The 20,841-nt window shown below is 45.7% G+C and overlaps 2 protein-coding genes across 2 annotated transcripts in view; one reads left to right on the top strand and one right to left on the bottom strand.

Moving 5' to 3' along the window:
• The window catches only part of LOC136427434 (probable E3 ubiquitin-protein ligase HECTD4), an 80,702-nt gene extending 67,772 nt beyond the window's left edge, over window positions 1-12,930 (top strand). The window contains 10 exon segments of the mRNA XM_066416283.1: window positions 1,581-1,750; window positions 2,162-2,258; window positions 4,905-5,060; window positions 5,641-5,744; window positions 6,027-6,095; window positions 6,626-6,775; window positions 8,843-9,003; window positions 9,535-9,730; window positions 10,261-10,480; window positions 11,468-12,930. Coding sequence (XP_066272380.1) covers window positions 1,581-1,750; window positions 2,162-2,258; window positions 4,905-5,060; window positions 5,641-5,744; window positions 6,027-6,095; window positions 6,626-6,775; window positions 8,843-9,003; window positions 9,535-9,730; window positions 10,261-10,480; window positions 11,468-11,604 — 1,460 coding nt within the window. The 3' untranslated portion in view covers window positions 11,605-12,930.
• Window positions 12,931-15,645: 2,715 nt separating this feature from the next.
• On the bottom strand, window positions 15,646-20,197 carry LOC136425040 (leucine-rich repeat-containing protein 15-like). Its single transcript, XM_066413783.1, has one exon. It carries the CDS (start codon window positions 20,185-20,187, stop codon window positions 18,820-18,822), a length of 1,368 nt encoding a protein of 455 aa, XP_066269880.1. The 5' UTR covers window positions 20,188-20,197; the 3' UTR covers window positions 15,646-18,819.
• Window positions 20,198-20,841: the final 644 nt, after the last annotated feature.

The following is a 20,841-nucleotide window of genomic DNA, read 5'->3' as shown; positions in this document are numbered from 1 at the left end:
ATCCGCACGAGCTGTACATACGGGAGGCCGAGCTCGCTAGTCCTGCCTACTCCTGTCTACAAGGTGGGTACAGCAGTTAGGGGTTCTAGTCTCATAGATCACAGGCTACATCCACACGAGCTGTACATACGGGAGGCCGAGCTCGCTAGTCCTGCCTACTCCTGTCTACAAGGTGGGTACAGCAGTTAGGGGTTCTAGTCTCATAGATCACAGGCTACATCCACACGAGCTGTACATACGGGAGGCCGAGCTCGCTAGTCCTGCCTACTCCTGTCTACAAGGTGGGTACAGCAGTTAGGGGTTCTAGTCTCATAGATCACAGGCTACATCCACACGAGCTGTACATACGGGAGGCCGAGCTCGCTAGTCCTCCATACTCCTGCTTACAAGGTGGGTACAGCAGTCAGGGGTTCTAGTCTCATAGGTCAGCAGTCAGGGGTTCTAGTCTCATAGATCACAGGCTACATCCACACGAGCTGTACATACGGGAGGCCGAGCTCGCTAGTCCTCCATACTCCTGCTTACAAGGTGGGTACAGCAGTCAGGGGTTCTAGTCTCATAGGTCACAGGCTACATCCGCACGAGCTGTACATACGGGAGGCCGAGCTCGCTAGTCCTGCCTACTCCTGTCTACAAGGTGGGTACAGCAGTCAGGGGTTCTAGTCTCATAGATCACAGGCTACATCCACACGAGCTGTACGTACGGGAGGCCGAGCTCGCTAGTCCTGCGTACTCCTGCTTACAAGGTGGGTACAGCAGTCAGGGGTTCTACTCTCATAGATCACAGGCTGCATCCGCACGAGCTGTACATACGGGAGGCCGAGCTCGCTAGTCCTGCGTACTCCTGCTTACAAGGTGGGTACAGCAGTCAGGGGTTCTAGTCTCATAGGTCACAGGCTGCATCCACACGAGCTGTACATACGGGAGGCCGAGTTCGCTAGTCCTGCATACTCCTGTCTACAAGGTGGGTACAGCAGTCAGGGGTTCTAGTCTCATAGATAGGTACGGTAGTTAGGGGTTCTAGTCCTACACATCAGGCCCAGGCTCCATCCACACGAGCTGTACATACGGGAGGCCGAGCTCGCTAGTCCTGCATACTCCTGCTTACAAGGTGGATACAGCAGTCAGGGGTTCTAGTCCCATGGATCACAGGCTACATCCACATGAGCTGTACATACGGGAGGCTGAGCTCGCTAGTCCTGCATACTCCTGCTTACAAGGTGGGTACAGCAGTTAGGGGTTCTAGTCCCACAGATAGGTAGTCAGGGGTTCTAATCCCACACAGCAGTCAGCGGTTCTAGTGCCACAGATCAGCAGTTAGGGGTTCTTATGCTACACATTAGGCCCAGGCGCCATCCACACAAACTGTACATACGGGAGGCAGAGCTCGCAAGTCCTGCGTACTCCTGTCTACAAGGTCACAAATGAATTATTATTTAGACATACCGCCCTGATCAAGCTATTCTTGGAAGGGATTATACAGCAACTCTGGTGTGAACCATGTCCTATGTGCAAACCATGTATTTCTGTTGGCACACTTGTTTGGTTACTTGTATCTAAGATGCTTCTGTTTCTTTAAGGAGTCCCTGTGGAGAGTCTGAGACTGAGGTTTGCCCTTCTGCTGTCCTTGAACAACACCTTGGAGACGTTCTTCCTGCCGCTGGTTGACCTCCGACCCTGCAGTACCTACCCCAACAGCACGGCGGCGCTGCTGTCCCGAGCCAGGAGACTCATGTTCTACGACACCAAGGTCCGATTTTTGTTTGTTATTCATTTTTGAGATTTACTGCATTTGTGGAAGGATTGACAGATGACTATTATTACTATCTCAAGATCAATGTCAACCTAGAGAGGAGACTGTAAGGTTGATCCGCTCAGACCGGAAAGGACCCCGACTCTTTTTGATAAGTGTGGTGGGTTCTGCTCAAGTCTCTCCTGAAATACGTGACATCCATTTAACATCTTATCCAGCTATTCATGGAAAGGATTGTACAGCTCTAACATTCAGGCAACTAGGTCCTCTTGTAGGGAGATAGAAATACATGTCAACGGGCACAACATTGGGGCCTGCCACGGATTTGAACCCAGAAACTTTACATTCTGTTACACAAGACCACCCTGCCGCCTTGTTTACAAGTTTATTTTGTTGTTTACCCTGCAGGTGGTTGTGATGAACAGCATCCTGAACGCCACGGCGCAGCGTAACCCGAGCCAGGCCGCGCCCGAGATCACGCTCGACCCCCTGGAGATTGTTGGAGGTCAGGAGTCATGCATTTGTTGTTGAATATATATATAGAACCCCGTTCATACATACATGTGTACACTCACTCACTCACTCACTCACTCACTCACTCACTCACTCACTCACTCTCCTGTTTACATGTAAACAAAACAGTGAAAATATTGCCACAAAATTTGATTTCTTGGTTTTCAGATTTAGAGACACATGTGCACTGTGCATGCTATACTACAAAATTCATATGAAAACAGAGTCTGAGAGAAAGTCTATACCTTGGTAAACACAGTTTCATGGAGTGAATATAAGTTTTCCTCCCAGCCCTCTGCTTCATAGTGAACTCTTGCTGAATTTTTACTAAAAATATCTTGAGTACGAACCAACAAACTTGCTGTAAGAAATTGACTGGACTGGACTGTGGCTCGAATCTCACCAGCTCTGGGAACTGTTTATCCACAGTTAATCCACAGTTAATCCAGTTTAATCCTGATCTCTCTGCAGGCGAGGCGGTGACGGCGATGGGGACGCAGTTCTGCCAGGCGGCGCGGCAGCTCAGCATCGTGCCGTCCTCCCAGCTCTGGGGATGTTAATCCACAGTTAATCCACAGTTAATCCACAGTTAATCCAGTTTAATCCTGATCCCTCCGCAGGCGAGGCGGTGACGGCGATGGGGACGCAGTTCTGCCAGGCGGCGCGGCAGCTCAGCATCGTGCCGTCCTCCCAGCTCTGGGGATGTTAATCCACAGTTAATCCACAGTTAATCCACAGTTAAGCCAGTTTAATCCTGATCCCTCCGCAGGCGAGGCGGTGACAGCGATGGGGACTCAGTTCTGCCAGGCGGCGCGGCAGCTCAGCATCGTGCCGTCCTCCCAGCTCTGGGGATGTTAATCCACAGTTAATCCACAGTTAATCCACAGTTAATCCAGTTTAATCCTGATCCCTCCGCAGGCGAGGCGGTGACAGCGATGGGGACTCAGTTCTGCCAGGCGGCGCGGCAGCTCAGCATCGTGCCGTCCTCCCAGCTCTGGGAATGTTAATCCACAGTTAATCCACAGTTAATCCACAGTTAATCCAGTTTAATCCTGATCTCTCCGCAGACGAGGCGGTGACAGCGATGGGGACGCAGTTCTGCCAGGCGGCGCGGCAGCTCAGCATCGTGCCGTCCTCCCAGCTCTGGGGATGTTAATCCACAGTTAATCCACAGTTAATCCCCTTTAATCCTGATCTCTCCGCAGGCGAGGCGGTGACAGCGATGGGGACTCAGTTCTGCCAGGCGGCGCGGGAGCTCAGCATCGTGCCGTCCTCCCAGCTCTGGGGATGTTAATCCACAGTTAATCCACAGTTAATCCACAGTTAATCCACAGTTAATCCCCTTTAATCCTGATCTCTCCGCAGGCGAGGCGGTGACAGCGATGGGGACGCAGTTCTGCCAGGCGGCGCGGCAGCTCAGCATCGTGCCGTCCTCCCAGCTCTGGGGATGTTAATCCACAGTTAATCCACAGTTAATCCACAGTTAATCCACAGTTAATCCACAGTTAATCCACAGTTAATCCCCTTTAATCCTGATCTCTCCGCAGACGAGGCGGTGACAGCGATGGGGACGCAGTTCTGCCAGGCGGCGCGGCAGCTCAGCATCGTGCCGTCCTCCCAGCTCTGGGAATGTTAATCCACAGATAATCCACAGTTAATCCACAGTTAATCCTGATCTCTCTGCAGGCGAGGCGGTGACAGCGATGGGGACGCAGTTCTGCCAGGCGGCGCGGCAGCTCAGCATCGTGCCGTCCTCCCAGCTCTGGGGATGTTAATCCACAGATAATCCACAGTTAATCCCCTTTAATCCTGATCTCTCCGCAGGCGAGGCGGTGACAGCGATGGGGACGCAGTTCTGCCAGGCGGCGCGGCAGCTCAGCATCGTGCCGTCCTCCCAGCTCTGGGGATGTTAATCCACAGTTAATCCCCTTTAATCCCCTTTAATCCTGATCTCTCCGCAGGCGAGGCGGTGACAGCGATGGGGACGCAGTTCTGCCAGGCGGCGCGGCAGCTCAGCATCGTGCCGTCCTCCTAGCTCTGGGGATGTTAATCCACAGTTAATCCCCTTTAATCCCCTTTAATCCTGATCTCTCCGCAGGCGAGGCGGTGACAGCGATGGGGACGCAGTTCTGCCAGGCGGCGCGGCAGCTCAGCATCGTGCCGTCCTCCCAGCTCTGGGGATGTTAATCCACAGTTAATCCCCTTTAATCCCCTTTAATCCTGATCTCTCCGCAGGCGAGGCGGTGACAGCGATGGGGACGCAGTTCTGCCAGGCGGCGCGGCAGCTCAGCATCGTGCCGTCCTCCCAGCTCTGGGGATGTTAATCCACAGTTAATCCCCTTTAATCCTGATCTCTCTGCAGGCGAGGCGGTGACAGCGATGGGGACGCAGTTCTGCCAGGCGGTGCGGCAGCTCAGCATCGTGCCGTCCTCCCAGCTCTGGGGATGTTAATCCACAGATAATCCACAGTTAATCCCCTTTAATCCTGATCTCTCTGCAGGCGAGGCGGTGACAGCGATGGGGACGCAGTTCTGCCAGGCGGCGCGGCAGCTCAGCATCGTGCCGTCCTCCCCGCTCTGGGACTGTTAATCCACAGTTAATCCACAGTTAATCCCCTTTAATCCTGATCTCTCCGCAGGCGAGGCTGTGACAGCGATGGGGACTCAGTTCTGCCAGGCGGCGCGGCAGCTCAGCATCGTGCCGTCCTCCCAGCTCTGCGTGAAGCTGGCGAGCGGCGGCGACCCGACCTACGCCTTCAACGTCAGGTTCACGGGAGAGGAGGTCCACGGGACAAGTGAGTGGACCTGTTTGCCTCTGTTTATGTCTTGATACTAGGCTTTCGCTGGTTATGCTCGTTACCTTCGTGGAATTGAAGTTATTGTTTACGGGTCTGTTTGTTTGGGTTGGTTTCTGTCTATTATCTGAATACACTGTCAGTAGTGAGGCAGGAAGTGAGTGGGACTATGGGGTCTCTTAAAAGGTCAATGAAAGTGTAGTCTAGAGACCCAGGAGATCGAACTAGTCTTCAATCTGATATGACAGTCCAGGTCATGGGGTCAAAGGAAGAGGCTACTTATTCTCGGGGATGTATTGTTAATCAAACGGTTGTCTTCATAAGTAATGAACTACCATTACCATTTCCTTATAGTGTTTAATCCGCTAGTAAGTCTAAGTTTGGGCAAGAGCTTCCTATGTATGTGAATTAGTCGACTAAGTCTTGATGAGATGTAGAATGTTAATAGTACTGTAATGTGATGACTTTTATGTAGTTTGTATGTTTTACAAATTCATGTACAGGAAGATTCGCTTCAAACTCTTATGATTTACATTTTGCAGAAACATGTATATCATAATGTGGATTAATGTTTCCCCAGGTGGCTCGTTCCGGCACTTCCTCTGGCAGGTGTGCAAGGAACTGCAGGGACCAATCCTCAACCTCCTCATGCTGTGTCCCTCGGCAACAGCCAATAGGAACAAGGTTAGTCTGTTCCTCGGCAACAGCCAATAGGAACAAGGTTAGACTTTTGTCCCTCGGCAACAGCCAATAGGAACGAGGTTAGTCGAGTTAGACAAGTCCAATTGTGTAAACCCCCACATACAACATGTAGGTTAGTCTGTGTTAAGTTTAAGTGCTGGTTTGTTTAAGACCTTAGTGTTGAAGATGCAGTGTCAGGGACTGTCTTCATTGTTAAGAATGTGTACTTTGGAACATTGATTGATACAGTTGATGTGATAAATGATGTATTTTTCTGTTTTACAGGGGAAATACATCCTCAGACCAGGACCACTCACTTACGGGGAGGAAAAACTCCTGGAGTTTTTAGGACAGGTAAAATAGATCCCTCTTTTATTCCCTGTCTGTTCTGGCCAGAAATATGTGGTTTTGATGCTTAGAAGTGGATATGAGCTGTTCTCATATTAAGGAGAGCCTCTACCAAGTTATAGGAACCCATTATACTTTCTGATAGCAGTAGGGTCTACTAGTATTTACTTTTTAGAACATTTATGATTATGTATCAACAACTATGCATATTATCATGTTAGTGCAATACAGCAAACACCTTGTGCAAGGCAGATGCACGCAACTTTTATCTTGCGCCCTCCAGATTCTACTGATTAAGGGGTCGGCCTAGGTTTTTAAATCACTCATCTTGTATGTTGTACGTTGTTGATTTTAAATGTGTGTCTTGTGCAATAAAGATGATGTCGAACACACATGATCATTGCCGTGTGTTTCTATAACTAATATTGTGTCCTTCCCTGGGGCCTGCTGTTCCCCTCCTGTTCATGTTCTGACCATGTGTGACCCATAGTTGTTGGGCATTGCTGTACTGATAATGTCCATGTGTTGATCTGTAGCTGTTGGCCGTTGCCGTGCGAGCGGACGTGCCCCTCCCCCTTGACCTGCTTACCCCGTTCTGGAAGGGTCTGGTGGGGCTGCCGCTCGATGAGGACGATTTGCGGGAGGCCGACATCCTGACGTATAACTACATCACCAGGCTGGCTGAGGTAATGCACACTCATAAACACGCGGACACAGACTCACGCACACACACACACACACACACACAAACACACATCCACAGACACACACACACGTACAACACGACATCCTGACGTACAACTACATCACCAGGCTGGCTGAGGTAATGCACACACATAAACACGCGGACACACACACAAACAGGCACACACAACACAACATCCTGAGGTATAAGTACATCACCCGGCTGGCTGAGGTAATACATACATGCACACGTGCACACACACGCACGCACGCACACGCACACACACACACATACAACACGACATCCTGACGTATAACTACATCACAAGGCTGGCTGAGGTAATGTACCTGCACACATACATGTGCATACACACACACACGTGCACACAAACACACACACACGCTCACACACGCACTCACATACCCACATATGCACACGCAAACATGCACAACGTACCCACGCAGGCAATAAAAATGGTGTCACACAAAACAAACACACTCACACACTTGTGTACTGCCCAGCTACTGGAGGGGGAGGGGGGCGAACGTTGTAACTTCTATACTAAGGCCAAGGAAAAAAAATGTTGTGTTTCCTGTTACGGTCCTGAAAAAATTAGGGTCGGTAGGTAGGGATTCACTTTTTTTTTTCTTGACATCAAATCTACGTCCAGTTGCTTTCTCACTGTCATCTCATATTCAACATTTTAAAAACTTAGGTAGAAAAAACTATTCATACAATAAAATGTAATGAATTTGAAATATAGAAGTATAGTGCACTATGAATACAAACAATTAAAAAAAAACTAAAAAACTTAAACTGGTCTTGCTATCATAGCAAACCTGTATTAGCATAACTCATTTTATACTACATTTATTAGTAAACATATACCACAATTTCCCACCAAACCTCGTCCAATGCCGCCTGGTTGGGAAGGGAAATTAACAGAATTTTACCATCAGAAAATGCTTGGTTAATTTTTCAAAATCAATAATGTTAGGAAGGTCGCTACAAAACTACTTCAATCGTCACAAATGCGATCTACAATGACCAGATGCCAGAACTGTGTGGGGGAATTCCCACCATTTGGTCATCCTGCAGTCAGCCAATTAGAGCCCATCATTTCATGACGCCAACCAATCAGGGCTTAGAAACACGCATATCATTGAGCAAGAAAGATGGCGGCTCTGGCAGTCGCCGCTAAGTTTTGTTTCAGCGTAAAATACGATTCATCTACCCTACCTAAGCAAAATTTTCACGGGAAAAGAGTTAAAAGAATAGATTCTCTGCCGAAAATGGCTACAAATGACGGCAAATCACAGCGTAGTGGCTCAAATGCTCGGACTCAAATACGTAAAGTCTTCACATATTTTTGCTGGTATTCTTTCATTGAGATTTGAAAAAAAACGGGTTTTCAATGAGATCAACGTATGTCAAAAGCACAGATATCGATTGTTTGCAAGCACAACAATAGCAAGAAACAAAAGAGTGATTTTCCGACGATAGACGGCCGCCCGACGCCCGTAACTACAAACTATGCAAAGCCAAAAATGTGTATCTCGATTTTCTGATTTCTCGACAGATTACGTGAGTAGCGGTCGGGAGTAGCGACGCCGCTCGGCTATCAAAACTTCTGCCAAGTCCAATTTTTTCCTAGTTTTTTTTGCAAAAATACAAAGAAAAGACCCTAAATTTCGGCCTACACAACAAAAAAAGGCTAGGGTCGGGGGGTTTTGCTAGGGTCGGTCGGGTAACCGGAAACACAACATTTTTTTTTCTAGGCCTTATGTGACCTTGTACACGACCTTGTGTGTTCTGTACGCTGAGACATAAAGTGATTTCTGGGCCGTGTGTGCGGACGTTTGTCCTGCCCAGCTGCAGGAGGGGGAGGGGGGCGAGCAGCTTGACTTCAGGAGTGTGACCTTGTACATGACCTTGTGTTTGTGTAGGCTGAGACGGAGAGTGATTTCTGGACGGTGTGTGCAGACGTTTGTCCCGCCCAGCTGCAGGAGGGGGAGGGGGGCGAAATGTGTTAGTGTGACCTTGTATACATGACCTTGTGTTTCTTTAGGCTGAGACAGAGAGTGATTTCTGGACAATGTGTGCAGACGTCTGCCCTGCCCAGCTGCAGGAGGGGGAGGGGGGCGAGCACCCCCTGTGCTCCTTCACCTTCAGCAGCGTGACGGGGGAGGATGTGGAGCTGTGTGCCGGAGGCAGGAACAGGATGCTCTCGTAAGTATTGATGCATCTATATCTACAAAATAGTGTTCTTACGACATATTCTCATGGCTTGTAATTATGAAACGTTCAGGTGATTAACTCTGATCCAATACCTAAAGATCCTTATTAAAAGTAAAAACATTAATTGTATTAGATTACAACATTTTCTAGTCCCTTGATTCTAACAAGGCCCCGATCAGAGCTGTCCTTGGTATTGTGCCTGTCCGGATTGTGCCCTAACCTTGCCCCCCTCCCCTCCTGTAGGTGGGAGAACCGTGTGGAGTACCTGACCTCTAACCTTGCCCCTCCCCTCCTGTAGGTGGGAGAACCGTGTGGAGTACCTGACCTCTAACCTTGCCCCTCCCCTCCTGTAGGTGGGAGAACCGTGTGGAGTACCTGACCTCTAACCTTGTCCCTCCCCTCCTGTAGGTGGGAGAACCGTGTGGAGTACCTGACCTCTAACCTTGCCCCCCTCCCCTCCTGTAGGTGGGAGAACCGTGTGGAGTAGCTGACCTCTAACCTTGCCCCCCTCCCCTCCTGTAGGTGGGAGAACCGTGTGGAGTACCTGTCGTCCATCCGAGCGCTCCGGCTGGAGGAGCTGAGCTGCTCCAATAGGATGGCTCCCATCGCCGCCGGCCTGGCCACCATCGTGCCGGTCCAGATCCTCCACATCCTGACCCCAGGTGACCTGGAGCTGCGGACCTGCGGGCTGCCACACGTCGACCTTGCCTTCCTCAGGGTACGTCTCATTCAACCTTGACCCTGTGTAGAACAATGACTCCATGCTGCAACCTAACACTGTGTTAAACGATGACCATGTCAAGTCATGACCCCGTGTTGAACTATGACCCTGTGTTCAACCATGACCCTGTGTTCAACAATGACCCTGTGTTAAACTATGACCCCATTGCGAACCATGACCCAGGCCTGTACGTGTGTTGACAATGTTGACCTCCATTGTGTTTCAGTCCCACACCATGTACCAGGTGGGTCTGATGGAGACGGACACACACATGGAGTTCTTCTGGACTTCCCTGTGCATAATCATGCCCCAGTGTTACAGAGGTGCCTGTAGTTAACATACATAACTACATTGTGTTCCAGTCCCACACCATGTACCAGGTGGGTTTGATGGAGACGGACACACACATCGAGTTCTTCTGGACTTCCCTGTGCATAATCCTGACCCTGTACATGTACTGAACCTGACCATGCCCCTGAGCTACAGAGGAACCTGTAGTTAACATGTATAACTCTGTTGTGTTCCAGTCCCACACCATGTACCAGGTGGGTCTAATGGAGACGGACACGCACATCGAGTTCTTCTGGAGCTCGCTGGAGAGTTTCTCGCAGGATCAGCTGCGCAAGTTTGTGAAGTTTGCGTGTAACCAGGAGCGGATCCCGTGCACGTGCCCCTGTAAGGACGGCGGCCCCGACACCGCCCACGTCCCGCCCTACCCCATGAAGATCGCCCCTCCCGACGGACCAGGTCAGCAACTCCCTGTGTTTTAAGCTGTAGAATCTGATGTAGGTTAGTGTGTGTTTTAAGCTGTAGAATCTGATGTAGGTTAGTGTGTGTTTTAAGCTGTAGAATCTGATGTAGGTTAGTGTGTGTTTTAAGCTGTAGAATCTGATGTAGGTTAGTGTGTGTTTTAAGCTGTAGAATCTGATGTAGGTTAGTGTGTGTTTTAAGCTGTAGAATCTGATGTAGGTTAGTGTGTGTTTTAAGCTGTAGAATCTGATGTAGGTTAGTGTGTGTTTTAAGCTGTAGAATCTGATGTAGGTTAGTGTGTGTTTTAAGCTGTAGAATCTGATGTAGGTTAGTGTGTGTTTTAAGCTGTAAAGAGGTCTGTGTGGGTTAGGTTTGGACGCTTAGATACTGGAGAATCACAAGAAATGAGAACTTTGACAGAAGTTGATGTAGAGTAAGCACAGTTCAAATGACATGTAAAACATGGAACTAATATTGAAATGTTGTTATTAGATATTTCTGGGGTTAAACTGATTATGGTTATGGCCTGTAACCCATGCCCTTTGCCCTGACCTCAGGTTCACCAGACTTGCGGTACATCCGGGTCGAGACTTACATGTACATGTTCATGGTCACCTTTAACCCTTGCCCTTTGCCCCGACCTCAGGTTCACCAGACTTGCGGTACATCCGGGTCGAGACTTACATGTACATGTTCATGATCACCTTTAACCCTTGCCCTTTGCCCCGACCTCAGGTTCACCAGACTCGCAGTACGTCTGAGTGGAGACGTGCATGTTCATGATCACCTTTAACCCTTGCCCTTTGCTCTGACCTCAGGTTCACCAGACTCACGGTACATCCGGGTCGAGACATGCATGTTCATGATCACCTTTAACCCTTGCCCTTTGCCCTGACCTCAGGTTCACCAGACTCGCGGTACATCCGGGTGGAGACGTGCATGTTCATGATCACCTTTAACCCTTGCCCTTTGCACTAACCTCAGGTTCACCAGACTCGCGGTACATCCGGGTGGAGACGTGCATGTTCATGATCAAGCTGCCGCAGTACTCGTCGCAGGAAACGATGACGGAGAGACTTCTGTACGCGATCAACTGTCGCGAAGACCCGCTCAGCGGCTGATCCAACGGGAAATGTCATGGAAGGCCCTCAAAGGGTTTTTAGAGTACCTGTCTGCACAATGTGTAGATTTACAAAGGGGTTTTCAGAATTCCTGTCAGTGAACAGGTGAGTTCAACAGACTCAGAGATTTGTAAATATTGTCACCACAGTTCAGAATGTTTGTGTCAGCACCGTGTGTTTGTTAGAGTCTTACTCAACGACGTCACTCCAAATGCTTAGGACCAAAGACTGCTGAGCTGCTGCAGTCTGACTGTGAACTGCCAGAGGGCGTTAGTTACTTGAGCATGACAATGCACTGTAGAAAATGTGCACCTATCTTCTTACAACCAGTCGAGTCCAGATATGTCCTAATGCTGCATTCTTATTTCTGCTCTCTTTCCTTAGTCAAAGTGTTCAAAGTTGTGTATCTGTATTACCTTAGGTTTCCGCCCAAAGAAACTGCGTTAGGGGCAATGATCCTCAACCAACAGAGAACAGAACATGGATAGAGCCGCTCACCATTAGATTTTCTTAAGTAGCCTGGAAAATTGGGCGGATGTTAACTTTTTCATTTGTTTTAACAGTATATGGTGCATTTGTAGCCTTTTGTTAACAGTCAACAAATGACAAATTGTAAGTGTGAAGGGGCACCAGTTTCCTTTTGATGTCAAGTGTAAAGTTGCACCAGTTTACATCATATGTAAGTGTAAAGGCACACCAGCTTATATGTACAACAAGTATCAATTAACTATAAAGGTGAACCAGTTTACACCAAATTTGTAGTGTGAAGGTGCACCAGTTTACATTATATGTTAAGTGTAAAGGCACACCAGCTTATGTACAGCAGGTATCAATCATAAAGGTGAACCAGTTTACACCAAATGTGGAGTGTAAAGGTGCACTAGTTTACACCAAATGTGTAGTGTGAAGGTGCACTAGTTTACATTATATGTTAAGTGTAAAGGCACACCAGCTTATTTACAACAGGTATCAATCATAAAGGTGAACCAGTTTACACAAAATTTGTAGTGTGAAGGTGCACAAGTTGAAAGATATGTAGAGTGAAGAGTGCCAGTTCATTTTGAATGTGAATCATGAAGGCACCACAGTTATTATAACATTAGACGTGTCTTTCATATTCTGTAATGTGAGGACTTTGTACATAATGTGTGTTTTGTATACGTATCTATTTATGGTATAGCAGGGGGTTGAGATGGTGCAATGTTAAGGTGCCCTTACTGTACACAATACAAATGTACGCAGACATGACAAGGCTTATCCATAGTGTACATAGCTGTGAATCCCTGTTATTTTGGGTGTATAGTAATACATAGCCCCATGTTCACATTTGTGTCTTTTGAATGTGTTTGGTTTCTATTGTTACTGAATGTGTAGAATGTAAACCCATTTCATCGCAGACGACTGAAGTCGGTTTAAATGAAAATCGGAGGTTTTTGTGTGCAAATATGAGATGCTGCATTCCTACTGTCTTGTGCCAGAAGTGTGAGTTTCCTTATAAGGCCACACCAATTTGATTTGCTGGTTCTTGGATAGATGAAAAATATATAATGCTGACCTGAAAGATCAGCATGAGGGGAAGTTCTGTACCTTGGTACACACAGCTTCATGGAGTGGATATAGGAAAGTCAGACACCCCCCCCCCCCCCCCCCAGGAATGTCGGATAACCAAGGAGGTAAATCAGTATAGCCGGAAGTCTGGATGAGTTCTAGCCACAGAGGGATCACAACTTAAGGCCACACCAATTTGATCAGTTATTTGCAGACAAACTGACTTAAAAAGACACTTTTTACAAGCATTTTTCAGTGTTAGATTCATGTTTAGATTCATGTTTTTGCTCTGGTTTTGAGAAACGACAATTACTGAAAGAGTAGATTGTAGTGGCCTTCCATGTACGTATGTGGATAACTGATTTATTATAATAATTGTTCAGCCGTTTTCTTTCTGCAATATTAAAGAAGGATTCTCTGACGTTTGAGATGAAACAGAGTAGCGATAGTTCCTGGTTGTCCATTCACTCAGCACGTGTTTAGGCACCGCCATTTAATTTTCTGAGCTATGAATTTCTTAGTCCACACAGTGAGTATAGACTGAGGTAGGAAGATGGTTTTATCTATCATCTCCATGAACAATAGATATAGTTTCAGTGTCTGTGTTTCCGGATTTTTGTAGTCAGCATAACTCAAGAACCTCTCAATGGATTATGCTGACATTCGGTAAGTCGGTACGTGATGGAAAGACGAAGGTCATGATCGATTTTGGGCCCCCTGGTATGTGACCTTGGTACTGCGGCAGAACTCAAGTTATTTCTATCTTTTGACCTGGACGTGCTGTGGTCTTGATTGAAGAAGATGGCTTGTGATGTAAGGAAGAAGTGCTGTACTTTGGGGCTCCCTAGCAGCTTGTTTAATTCAGAAAATCTTGACACAGTGGTGCTCATCAGTGCTCGGCCAGGGAACAGAGAAATGTGGCTAACACCTATCGCTACTCTTGAAGGCTGAGCTCGTTAATTTTAATGATCGCCAGGGCTTAATTGGAGATTATGAGGGATATTGCTCTGGTTGTCGTGCTTATACAACGGGTACCACTTGATCGAAATACCATCACCACTTCGGGTTGATTTCCGAACCGAGTCCACCCTTGTCTCCAGTTGGTCTGATGTTCCGCCATGGCTATACATCAATCCCCACATCCTCAACTATCTGGTCTGTCTAAGACTATCAATCTGAATGGACATTTGTCAAAAACGATATCAACAGTTACCCATACTGCAGCAATAAGAAATTTGCAAATATTCATTTTTTTCTTGCTTTCATTGCTTCAACTGCCCATTCAGTGGCAACTTCAAATGGAACCAAGTATCATGGGCGCTATCAAGCGAAATGTGTAATAACTTCACCACAGTTTAGTAAATAACGTTATTTCACATCGGGTATTGAAACTTTGCCATCTGAACGCTCCATGTGGTGCAGTCATTTTTCATTTCGCTAGGTGGTGCCCTTTCTTTTGTACTGAAAAAAATAAAATAAAATAAAATAAATACTGTAACGGGAGGGTGGAGCTGCTTGTTTTAGTCCACTGCAGCGTGATTCACTTGTTACTGTATTATAGACAGGTAACTGGACTGATGCAGTACGAAGAGAGTTAGACAAGTTGGTCCATTTTTGCCTGGCTGGTTGTTTGGTTGGTTGGCTGGCTAGTTGTTTGGGTGTGTAGTTGGTTGGTTGGTTAATTTTTTTCTTTCTGCTTGCCAGTAAGGATTTTATTCTTGGTTTGAAATGAAGATTACCCACAGCCACCTCACGCTCACTCACTATCCGGTCTAACGTGTCTATTCAAATCTTTTTTCAGAATACTTTCATGTTGGCTGGCATAATTACGTTCAACTGCAACTATTGCGCTAGCCCTAATGTAGAGCAGACTCAGTCCTCAAACCGACACACCTGCACCACAATCATCCTTCAGTAACAACCGACACACCTGCACCACAATCATCCTTCATTAACAACCGACACACCTGCACCACAATCATCCTTCATTAACAACCGACACACCTGCACCACAATCATCCTTCATTAACAACCGACACACCTGCACCACAGTCATCCTTCAGTAACAACCGACACACCTGCAACACAATCATCCTTCAGTAACAACCGACACACCTGCACCACAATCATCCTTCAGTAACAACCGAAACACCTGCACCACAATCATCCTTCATTAACAACCGACACACCTGCACCACAATCATCCTTCATTAACAACCGACACACCTGCACCACAGTCATCCTTCATTAACAACCGACACACCTGCAACACAATCATCCTTCAGTAACAACCGACACACCTGCACCACAACCATCCTTCAGTAACAACCGACACACCTGCAACACAATCATCCTTCAGTAACAACCGACACACCTGCACCACAATCATCCTTCATTAACAACCGACACACCTGCACCACAGTCATCCTTCATTAACAACCGACACACCTGCACCACAATCATACTTCATTAACAACGCTGGAGCCGCAGGAGTTTAATTCCCCTTTGGAACTTTTATTCAGCCCTTGTTTTCACCAAAAAATACAGTAGTTGTCAATAGTTATCAGTAATCTTCAAAGCTCCCTTGTTACAACAAAATATGGATATGTGTTCTTAGTTTTACTAAAGAAAGTCATTTCACCACAAAATTTTACATATTATCCTTAAACTATGACCTTTTAACGGAATAGATTCACAGAAACAAGCGTGAGTCGCTAACAGTGAACAGTTATGAATATTAATTAAACCAATTCCTAATCAGATTGAAAAATCCAGTAACTATTCAACCATTTTTGGTAATCCTATAACAAAACAGTTTCCCAACCGACCTTCATTTTTCCTCACAACAGCAACAAAAATCAATTTTCTATTGTTTACTATCAAAGTAGAATCAAGAAACTAATTCATTATATTTTTGAACAAAATCCTCAAACTGTTAAAAAAATTTATTTACATCTTTACTGAAGATCACATCACTTTTGAAGGAATGGGGGAAATTCGGGGATATTCAGGGGTTTATCAGGAGAGCATCACTGCTCAGTATGCATGAAAGGTTGGGGGTGTTCAGGGGTTTATCAGGAGAGCATTACTGCTCAGTATGCATGAAAGGTTGGGGGTGTTCAGGGGTTTAAAAGGGGTGTATTACCGCTCAGTATGTATGAAAAGTTGGGGATGCCCAGGGGTTTAACGGGAGCATTACTGCTCAGTATGTATGAAAAGTTGGGGGTGCCCAGGGGTTTACCAGGGGAGCATTACTGCTCAGTATGTATGAAAAGTTGGGGGTGCTCAGGGGTTTACCAGAATGTAACTGCTGCCTGATGACGTTGCTAGTATTGTATTTTCTTTAGTTCAGCATAATAGTATCTTACACTACAAACATTACACTTGTTTCTGGGGTATACAATTATTCTAAAAAGAAGATGATATTATAATGATTATGATATCAAATGTTAAAAGACGCATCCTTTGATAACAAAGTCGTTTGTAAAAATTAAGTGTTAATCTCATATTCTGTATGAAGGTTTAACGATTACTAATCAACATAATGTTAGATCTCATCACCCTTAAGGTATTATAATAATGATAAAGTATAAAGTTGTGACTGGAATCAACCTACAGGTATTCTAGAGGCAATCAATAAAGTTGTAACAGAACAAAATTAACAAACCATATTAGTCCCTTCACCATAATATTTTTTTCATAGATTCTACTGTTAAGATAGTAATAACATTTACTATATTGATGATAATGATATTGATACAAATATTCTTCAGAAGAATCCTTAGTATCATAATCGTTCGTTAACAAAGATCTTCTGTAGTTAGGTTTGATATCATATGGAAGAAAATGAATTCTTGTGACCAAACATAGTACATCAGTGACGAAGATAGAGTTTAGAAACTGTTCAAAATGACTGAATATGAACATCCTGCATTCTACATTCTTCCATCCATATTCATTCATTTTAAACAGTTTCTAAATTCTATCTTCGTTACCATCTAAGTATGATGTACATCAAAATAGATGTTTCTATTCGCTAATTAGTACAACGAGGAATCATTCAAAAGTATTGACTTGGGGGGGGGGGGGCTCTCATAGATATATCTGGGTCATTCTCAGCATAGTTGGAATCAGTTGATTAAAGCACAGATATTGCCATACTTGAGGGACTGAGGATTACAGTGCACAGTTACCATGACGTCAGTCTCATTGCCTTTTTCATCCATAATAACCCGAGTAACCGTGGCAGCATCTTCAGCAGCTGCTTTGATATAACTGTTCTCATAGGGACTCCGGACCTACTTTTAGGTACTGATCCCTAGTCATTAATTTATCCATGTTTTCAAACTGTAGTTATACTTTTCACATGGTTGTTTTTAGATTTGTGGGACTCTGGAAGTTTTAGCTACCGATCTATCCATAGTTATTCATCCATCCATGATAACCTGTTTAGCTGTTGAAGCATCCATTTCACATGGACGTTCTCATATTCCTGGGACAGTGAAACAGCTTTGTTATATACACGGTAATCTGTAAACCAGCTGCTAACATTCAATATTTTCATACTTGTGGAACTCTGAGTTCTGGCTCTGTGGACCAAATTGTTCTTTTAAAGACTTATCGTTCTTGTTCAAGTGGATAAACTACAGCTCCATTGTCTTGAGGAACAGTAACTTGTGGAACCGAGGAAAATCTTTTTATTTACTGACTCATTTTCATACATGAAAATCAGTGGGACTTCTCACGAATGAGCTATCATGGCATTTCTCATAAAACATAAAGTACTTGTGGGACTGAGAGCCATCTAAATCCTTTTGTGACTACTTTTAGATACATGGTGTCCTAACTAAGGCTACATGTACCTACAGGTTTGGGTAGGCACCACTAAACCTTTACGTAACTACAATTTTGGGCAGGCACAACTAAACCTACATGTACCTACAGTTTCGGGCAGGCACCTCTAAACCTACGTGTACCTACAGTTTCGGGTAGGAACCTCTAAACCTATGTGTACCTACAGTTTCGGGTAGGCACCTCTAAACCTACATGTACCTACAGTTTCGGGTAGGCACCTCTAAACCTACATGTACCTACAGTTTCGGGAAGGAACCTCTAAACCTTCGTGTACCTACAGTTTTGGGTAGGAACCTCTAAACCTACGTGTGCCTACAGTTTTGGGTAGGTACCTTTAAACCTACGTGTATCTACAGTTTTGGGTAGGCACTTCTAAACCTACGTGTACCTAGTTTTGGGTAGGCACCTCTAAACCTACATGTACCTGCAGTTTTGGGCAGGCACCTCTAAACCTACGTGTACCTAATGCTTGGGTAGGTACCTTTAAACCTACATGTACCTGCAGTTTTGGGTAGGCACCTCTAAACCTAGATGTACTTTTAGTTTTGGGCCGGTAGTTCTAATCCTACATGTACCAAAAGTTTAAGGCAATCACCTCTAAACCTACTTGTACCTAATGTTTATGGCAGGCAGTTCCTAACCTTCAGATTCATGCAATTGTGACCTACATGTACCTACAGTTTTAGGTAGTCCCATCTGAAGCTATGTGCCTACAGTCTAATCATCAAAGCTTGGACACCTGTTTTAGAGCCTGTGACACCTGTTTCAAAGCTTGTGACACCCGCTTTAAAGCGTGTGTTTTAAAATATGCATTTAGGCACAATTCTTTGTAAATTCGCGGCGACATGATCTCCACTGCGCGCTTTTTCTTCTATACGGACAAATCTTCCGAAATTTCTTACGGCATCTCCAGCAAAACTTGCCTCGACAATTTGCCGGTTTCCAAAACAGTTCGTCGACACACTTCTTCCAAAAGGTGGTGCAACTTGTCACAGGGTTAAGGGTGGATGCTGTCGCATTGTGATTGAAAGTTGCCGCAGGTTTTAGGGTAGATGCTGGCGCCATGAGAGTAGAGGCCCTAATAGTGGAGGGAACAAAGGGAGATGTACTGACTGTACTACTGATTGAGCTGGGGGTAGGGCTAGTTTTGCGAGCTGTACTAGGCGCTGGGGAAGACGAGGCCCTTGCAGTAGAGGGAACTGTTGTGGTTTCTTCACACATATCTTCAGGATTTACATCGTTTAGCAAACTTTTCCCTATAAGGTTAGCAGGTCCGGAACATGTGATCAGGTTTTCAAATGGATAAGAACCTATCATCATTTGCTTAAAGGGAAGCATGTTGCAGTCACACTGCCAGGGGTTGTCGCCAATGCCAACATGGCTACTCCAACGATCTGAAATGGAGGCCAGTATTGGAAACGTGTCAGCCTGAAGGCTGGTCAATTGGTTTTGGAAAACATGTAATATTCGCAGGTTATCAAGTCCCTCCAATATGTGAGCTGGCAGACTTGATAATTCATTCCGTTGAAGATGCAAGGTCCCCAGGTTACCCAGTCCCTGAAATATGGCAGCTGGCAGGCTAGTCAGCTGATTCTGATCAAGATCCAAGAACTCGAGGTTACCTAGTCCCTGAAATATGTCAGCCGGCAGAGCAGACAACTGATTGTCATCGAGATACAATAACCGCAGCTTGCCTAGTGCCACAAATATGCCAGCTGACAAGCTATACAACTGATTCTGAGAAAGAAACAAGACCCCGAGATTACCTAGTTCCACAAATACGTCAGCTGGCAGGCTAGTCAACTGATTCTCGTCAAGATCTAAGTGCGTCAAGTTACCAAGTCCCACAAATGCATCAGCTTGCAGGCTGGAAATCTGATTATAGCTAAGCCACAATTTTTCCAGATTGCCAAGTGTCACAAACGTTCCATCATTGATTACGGAGATCTGATTTCCGTAAAGGTTTATTATCTCCATGCTGCTATACCTTGTAAAGTCAGATTGACTTACGGCTGTAATGGCATTTTCACTCAGGTCAATGCGGGTGAAGGTGGTGGGCAGGTCCTGTGGAACGCTGGTGAGGCCTCTGTTCCAGCAGTTACAGAATGTAGAAGTACAGCTGCAGGGGTGCGCTGCGGTTGGTCCGGCTACCTTCAGGACGATCAGCAGTAGAACCAGCATCCGCTTCACCAGCATGTTGACTTTCTTCTTTAAGCCTTTTTCCCACTACACAAAGAAGATGTGACTCTTTTATCAAACAGGCATATCTTTGTGAAAGGAAGTTACTCAACAAAATGAAAATGGCCGCTAATCTGATAATCATCATATTTACCTGTGCCATTTTATTGTATTTCTTAGTAGTACTGCTCTTTCCTTTATATCCTCTCGTCGCCTTACATTGCATGGCTGATAGTTTCTATAGTAAGCAGTAGTCAGCTAAAACATCTGTCAGGCTCGGTAATGAAGTCGTTTTGATATTTTCAATTGATATAAGCCTGCGGAAAAAGTTGAGCCAAAATGAATGTTGCCTTCACTATGAAATCTAAGTGGTCAGGAAGGTTCTTCAACTGGCTGAGCTTACAGAATATGGTACCAAGCAATAGATTCTTATATTCTTTCTTTCACATTATCTTGGAAAACATTGGAAATTTTTGCTCAGGGCTCCAAAAACATTTTGTGCAAAAAGTGAAGTTACGATAAAATCAGTTCGTTTTACGATAGGAAACTAGTCGTTTCCGTTTCCCTGGTATTTGATTAGTGAATGGAGAGTACGGGATCCCAAGAACTAACTAGGAGGACACTAGGAAAAATGAGGGAATGCGTCGTTTTTGACAT

The sequence above is a fragment of the Branchiostoma lanceolatum genome, chromosome 1 (genome assembly GCF_035083965.1).
Source record: "Branchiostoma lanceolatum isolate klBraLanc5 chromosome 1, klBraLanc5.hap2, whole genome shotgun sequence".
NCBI lineage: Eukaryota > Metazoa > Chordata > Leptocardii > Amphioxiformes > Branchiostomatidae > Branchiostoma > Branchiostoma lanceolatum.
This window is presented reverse-complemented; position numbering and strand designations above follow the sequence as displayed.